The 7,341-nt window shown below is 32.1% G+C and overlaps 2 protein-coding genes across 2 annotated transcripts; both read left to right on the top strand.

Annotated features, from left to right (window-relative positions):
• Nucleotides 1–2,945: 2,945 nt before the first annotated feature.
• Nucleotides 2,946–4,882, top strand: LOC141674246 (protein FAR1-RELATED SEQUENCE 5-like). The gene is made up of 2 exons (XM_074480964.1): nucleotides 2,946–3,157; nucleotides 3,205–4,882. The coding sequence occupies exons 1-2, from the start codon at nucleotides 2,946–2,948 to the stop codon at nucleotides 4,880–4,882; spliced, it is 1,890 nt and encodes a 629-aa protein (XP_074337065.1).
• A 75-nt stretch (nucleotides 4,883–4,957) lies between these two features.
• Nucleotides 4,958–5,728, top strand: LOC141674245 (protein FAR1-RELATED SEQUENCE 3-like). The gene has a single exon (XM_074480963.1). It carries the CDS (start codon nucleotides 4,958–4,960, stop codon nucleotides 5,726–5,728), a length of 771 nt encoding a protein of 256 aa, XP_074337064.1.
• The last annotated feature ends 1,613 nt before the right edge of the window (nucleotides 5,729–7,341 follow it).

Below are 7,341 nucleotides of genomic sequence, written 5' to 3'. Positions count from 1 at the left end.
TTTTTTATTTCTAAAATCCAAAACAGAATTGGTGAACTTTAAATGTTAAAAATTGTTAAATTATGGTATAATGTATAAATTTTAAAAATATTAAATAAAAAGAAATATAAAAAATATAATATTAAGTGATGTTTCTGGGCCCATAAACAATACAAAAAAAGCTAAAAAAATAATAAAAAAATATAAAACATGACGTGGCGTTACGTTACGTTGCCACTGAAATGTTTAAAAAAAATAAACAAAACGCTACATCGTGTAGCATTTTTGGTGATTTTCCAAACGATACACAATGTAACGTGATGAAGTAATAATTTGGGTGTTAATTTTTTGAAATGATATTTTGAACCATTTTATACCCAAAATGACATTTTGGTCTATTACTCAATAAAACGTGAAGTGTATTTCTTAAAGTTTTTTTTACATACTCAGGGGAGAACTATCAATAACTCTTTTATCTTCTGTTCATGTAACTTTTCATTAAAATCCTTTTTTTATAGTTACCTTTTATATATATACAAATTAAACACACCCATTATATTTATATCGCCTATAATTATGTCGTGAGAGGGTAAAATATACACAAATCATGCCCCTAATCTGGAAAGACAAAAAGGTTGTTTCCGTAAAAACCTCCGACTTCGTACAATATATATAGGAAGGGAGACAGGTTTTGGTCCACAACCCGGAGTGGTTGAAGTAACCACCTTCCGCATTAAGGCATTGCGGCAGTACTACCAGCAATGTTTCATTGCACCATACGCAATGAAACAATGCTGCAAATACTGCCGCATTGTTTCATTGCAACAATACTGCCGCATTGTTTCATTGCAACCGCGCAATGAAACAATGAAGCACTTATTTAATTTCTTAAATAACAAAAAATTATATTTGAATGATTTAATTTGTTTCCGATAATAACGGAGTTAAAAAGTATATAATTAATTTTAACAACCACTTGTTTCTATATTTACTAATTTTATTACTACTTCCCATTTATATTATCAATTGTATAATGAGTTAAGAATTTAAAATTTAATTAGATATATAATCGGAAAAATAATTAAAATATTAGTTTTAATGAAAAACATAAAAAACCGCAGATGATAACTGAAATGTATGAATGTAGTATTGCTATGATTGTTTATTGATCGAAAGGTGTCGTCTCAATAAACAATCATACTTGTTTGCCTTAAACTTTTTTGAGTGAATTTTAATTAAACTATTTTAATTTAAATTTTAAATATTTCAAATTTATGTATAATAACACATTTGTACTGTATAATGAAGTTATACTGAATTAAAAAAAATTCTATACAATTTATCCATTTTAAAAAAATAAGAATAAAATAATATAAAAATCCCCCCTCCCGCAATGTGTCAATACGGGAGGTGTAAACCACAGCCACAACATATTTAAAACACGTCGGCGGGTGGTTGAAGAGCCACCTGCCGCATTGTTTCATTGAGGGAGCCGCAATGACACAATACGACAGGTGGCCGAGTTATTTTTATATAGTTTGTTACCAAGAAATTTTTAACATTTTAGGGGCTAAGTTTTTTATATTTTTTTATAGGTAAAGAAAATTCGATAAATTTTATTTTTTTAGTTTTTCACATTTTCAATTTTTAGCATTATATTTGTTTACTATAAATAAAAAATTGATAAATTAAATTCGACAAGTACAAGGAAGATAAAACATTAAATAATTTATTTCATTCAAAAATAAATGGAGTACATTTAAATATTTTCTTAAACAAAATACATAATAACTTAAATATTTTATTCCAACGAGAATGATTAGTATTTAACGGTGTTGGAAGAACCGCCTTTATCACCCTTATCGTCGTCCTTCTTTCTCTTCAACTTTTCCGCCTTCACCTCATTTTCCTTTTTTTTCTTGCACTCAAGCGCCATTTGAATACGGTAGAGAGCTATTGTGATGTCTTCTTCTCCTTCGAGATCGTCGTAAACCACACCATCGATAATTATCTTGTTATTGTCCTAATCATAGTAGAAAACTATTTTTCGGAAAATAGAGAAAGAATGTTGAAGAGAAAATGTAGAATGAAATAGAGAAGAGAATGTTGAAAAGAAATGAGATTACAAGAGCTATTTATAGGCTGAGAAATCTGAATTTTAAAATCCAAAAATTAAATTTAGGCACAAAAAAAAATATTGCGGAAGCTGAGGGGGGGACTGTTGACTAGTCTGTCACAATGACACAATGCGGCAAGTACAACTGCAGCAATGAGGCAATGCGGTAGGTCGGTCAAACTTTTGACCAGTCAATCTTTATTAATATTGGCACAAAAATTGATATTAATTTAATATTTGCACAAAAATTAAGTATGATTTCACAAAAAAGTATTAAATTAATAATATAAATTTTAAAAACAAAAATTAAGTATGAATTCACAAAAATTGATATTGATTTAATATTTGCACAAAAATTAAGTATGAATTCACAAAAAAGTGTAAAATTAATAATATAAATTTTATTATTAAAATTGATAATTTGATTTTTTAACTAAAATGACTCATATGATAATTTTTAAAAACATAAAACTCCCAAAAATTCGTAATAATAAAAATTCAAAAATACTATTCTAAAAAATAATTAAAATTAACTGCATCATTGCTTCAAAGCGGCAAGCCTTACTGCAGCAATGAGCCAATGTAGTGGGTCGGTCAAACATTTGACTAGTCAATTTTTATTAATATTGGCACAAAAATTGATATTGATTTTATTATTAAAATTGATAATTTGATTTTTTAACTAAAATAACTCATATGACAATTTTTAAAAACATAAAACTTACAAAATTTTGTAATCATAAAAATTCAGAATTACTATTTGAAAAAATAATTAAAATTCAGAAATACTCTAATTAAAATTCATTTTTAATTAGAGTACTCCCGCATTGATTCATTGCTGGAAGCCGCAATGCGTGACTGCGGGATGAACTCTGCCATAATGGCTCCAAAATCTGGTTGGTGGTTATATTTAATGGGTCACTCCAGCAATGTTTCATTGCTGGAGACAGTTTATTTGATTCAACATTTACTTTCTTATTACTCATTTTACAATTTACAATATACTTTCAACAATTTCAAATTTACTTTCAATTTACTCATTCTTGAAGGTGATCTCAAAAGGTTAGTTTTCGATTGTTGATGACTTCTTTTTTATTTAAAGCTTGTAGTTCCTCTTCTAGTGAAAATGATAATTACGATTATTATACCCCCGTTAGACGAAACCCCGTAGCTCGTAATAAGTTATTTGTTGATGAAGATATTGTAAATCTTGATAGTGATGATAATATGAATAATGTTGGTGGTGATAATATTGATGTTGATAATGTTAGTGTTCATAATGTTGATAATAACTTTGGTGGTGATAATGTTGGCGGTCATAATGTTGATGATAACGTTGGTGGTGATAATGTTGGCGGTCATAATCTTGATGATAACGTTGGTGGTGATAATTTTGACGGTGAAAATATTGATGACGTAAAAGATGAGAAAAATGTTGAGAAAAAGAATCATGGATTTAAGAATAGTAACGATGTTGTGCCTTATGTAGGCAAGATTTTCGATACATTGGATGATGCGGAAGCATTTTATAGGAATTATGGTCGAAAAAAGGGATTCGAGATAATAATTAGGAATACTCATAAGCGAACAAACACAAATGAACCATCATACCGTTTATTTATTTGTCGAAAAGGTGGAAGGGTAGGAGCGACGCTGTTGGATTTTGGTAAAGGAAAACGAGTTAGAGAGGTAATTCCACGAACGAATTGTGGTGCTCGAATGTGTGTCGTTCACAAAGTGAAGATGGATAAATGGAAAATTAGTTCGGTGGATTTAGAACACAATCATAAATTGGTGTCGCCGGAAAAAGTTCAATTTTTTCAAAGATCACTCAACATAGATCCTATGACGCGATCATTGATTGAGTTGTTTAACAAATCGGGAATTGAGACGAGCAAAGTAATGAAGTTTCTTAGCGAGACAAATGAGGGGGTTGAAAATCTTGGTTTTTCTAATCAAGACGTACGTAATGTCATACGTGATATTCGGCGCCGAGTGTTTGATTCGGGTGATGCGGAGTGTGGATTACTTTTTCTACGAGAACTACAAGAAAATAGTTTTGGTAATTTCTTTTATCGGGTGGATGTAGATGATGAGAATCGTGTACGGGGTTTGGTGTGGGTTGATCCTCGGTCCATGAACGCGTACAAGAATTTTGGTGATGTGGTTACATTTGATTCAACTTACCGGACGAATAGGTATTGTATGCCTTTCATACCTATTACGGGCGTAAACCACCATTATCAAAATATACTATTTGGATTTGCACTTGTAAGGGATGAGACTGAGACATCGTATAAGTGGGTTTTGAGGACATGGTTGGAAGCCGTCGACAATAAACCACCTCAAAAAATTATTATTGATCAAGACATTGCATTGGGAAATGCCATTGCCGAGGTCATGCTTATGCCACAAACAAAGCATACATATTGTACATGGCATATAAGTAGTAAGTTTTCTGAGAAGTTGTCTTATTTGTACACAAATTATCTGGAGTTCAAGACAGAGTTTAATGCATGTGTGTACAAGTCGTTGACACCTACAGAATTTGAAGGTAGATGGGAGAAATTAGTCGAGAAGTACGATCTTGAGGATCATGCTTGGTTAAATGACATGTATGCTATTAGAACTCAATGGATTGGTGCTTACACGAAGCAACATTTTTCCGCCGGCATGACTACAACTTCAAGAAGCGAGTCTACAAATTCTTTTTTTGATGAATATGTGCAATCATCTACCGGTTTGAAGGAATTTATTGAGAACTCCCAAAAGGCTTTGAAGACATAACATCTGAAGGAGGTTAAAGCCGATTATGACAGCAAACAATTAGAAAAGAGATTAGTTTTGCACTCATCCTTGGAAATGCATGCATCCGAAATCTACACGAAAGAAATGTTCAAATGGTTTCAAAAGATGCTTATAAAAGGTACATGTTACATCGTGAACAGTGTCAAAAACAATGGAACTTATATGTCGAAACTGTATTTGGTTGAGAAGGCTACCCTGCCGAAGAATTGCAGAAGAAAATATCGAGTGACGGCTTTCATGTACGAAAAAATTGAATGCTCGTGTAAGAAGTTTGAACATTCCGGGATGATTTGCAAACACATAATCCGTTATCTTGACAAAAAACAAAAAATCAAGATACCGGAAAGTCTCATCATGGGTAGGTGGACAATGAACGACAACAAAATTGTGGGGCCTCTTCCATATGATCCTCCCGGTATTGGTAATGATGGTGCGTCACAACCATTAAGGTATGGTGCATTGTGTAAATCTTTTCAAGATTTAGCTGCTTCAGGTAGTTGTTCTGTTTCACGGTATAAATACTTAATGGGTGTGATTGATAGAGAGAAGAGATACTTGAAAGATGCTTTTGCGGATGAAGAGCGTAGAGAAAGAACCCATGAGGCGAAAACTCAAGAGGACTACCAACCTGATCCAATATTCGATCCTCCAAGGTCGAAAACTAAAGGAAGGAAAAAAACAAAAAGATATAAAAGTGGAATTGAGACGGCAATTTCAAAGATCAAGATCAAGCCTCACAAGTGCAATTATTGTGGGGCAATCGGAGGAGAACATGATGCAAGAAACTGTCCCCTAAGGGAGGAGCATGATCGAAGAAATTTTTAGGTTTTAACCTAACAATTGTTGAAAAGTAGTACATTAGTTCTTTTAACTTTTCTATTTAAGTTACATAATGTTAACGTTATTTAAATTTACACATAATGTTGCATATTAATGTTATTTTTTAACAAAACCAAGTTTAGTAATATTAATATTGTTTAAAATATTTTCAACACCAAAATTCTTATTATCCAACTTAAAATATTGTAAGAGAATAGTGACAAAGCACCCAGCACTGAGACATTGCTCGAGGTCACACTACAGCAATGACTCATTACGGGGTACTCTGCTCCACCCAAAATTCACTGCCTCTTTTTGTTAACAAAAGTGAGTTTAGTAATATTAATATTTTAAAAATATTTTTCAACACCAAAACTCTTAAAATTTTTAAAATATGCAGTATTAATGTAAAAATTTGAAAAAAGTGATTTAATCAACAAAGTCAACTAGACATTAAAATAGTCAATGCGAACTAGTGACAGAGTACCTAGCAATGAGACATTGCTGGAGGTACTTACTGCAACAATGAGTCATTGCTGGGATCTCTGTTTCACCCAAAACTCACTATCTCTTTTTATTAACAAAACTGGGTTTTTAGTAATATTAATATTTTTTAAATATTTTTCAACACCAAAACTCTTAAAATAACTACAAAATGCAGTATTAGTGGTAAAATTTGAAAAAATTGATTTAATAAACAAAGTCAACTAGACCTTAAAATAGTCAAAAGGACCTAGTGCAATGCCTCATTACGGGGTATGGTCACTGCAGCAATGATTCATTGTCGGGTGACTAAACTGTAAAATGTGTAAAATATGATATCTCCCGCAATGATTCAATGCTGAGGTCTGTGACCAGTTTTCTGGAAAGCTGCTAACATCAACATTGCGGCTGATTTACATAGTTTAAAAAAAAACGGCATGGTTCCGTTTATTTTTATAACTTACCAACCTGTTTCAACTAAATCTAAATCAACCAACCAACAACCAATCAACATTACGGGTGATTTACATAGTTTAAGAAAAAAAATGGCATGGTTCTGTTTATTTTTATAACTTGCCAACCTGTTTCAACTAAATCTAAATCAACCAACCAACAACCAATCAACATTGCGGGTGATTTACATAGTTTAAGAAAAAAAAACGGCATGGTTCCGTTTATTTTTATAACTTACCAACATGTTTCAACTAAATCTAAATCAACCAACTAACAACCAATCAAAGCAACCACAATCATGATCTAAATTAAACTCAACCAATCAACATCAAATCTAAACACAACATCAATCCAATAAAAAACAATCATAATCAATAACAAAGAAAACATCGAAATAAATCCAAAATATAAACTATAGTCCCCTGTTCCTCTGCTGGATCCCATAGTCACTTATCCGTCTAGCGAGCCCTTTTGAAAGCTCCCAAGCTATGCGATACCGGAATGTCCAAATACCCAATACAGGCTCCCAAACAGCATCTCTCAACGATATTCTATTAAGTATAACATCCATGTACTTGCACACGTACACGCCACAATCATGGGTATTGGACTGCATCGGTCGTTCCTGTACAAAATGAACCTTCAACTTATGTCCATCAAATCTGGACAAATAATGCAACATA

The sequence above is a fragment of the Apium graveolens genome, chromosome 7, assembly GCF_009905375.1.
Source record: "Apium graveolens cultivar Ventura chromosome 7, ASM990537v1, whole genome shotgun sequence".
Taxonomy (NCBI): domain Eukaryota; kingdom Viridiplantae; phylum Streptophyta; class Magnoliopsida; order Apiales; family Apiaceae; genus Apium; species Apium graveolens.
This window is presented reverse-complemented; position numbering and strand designations above follow the sequence as displayed.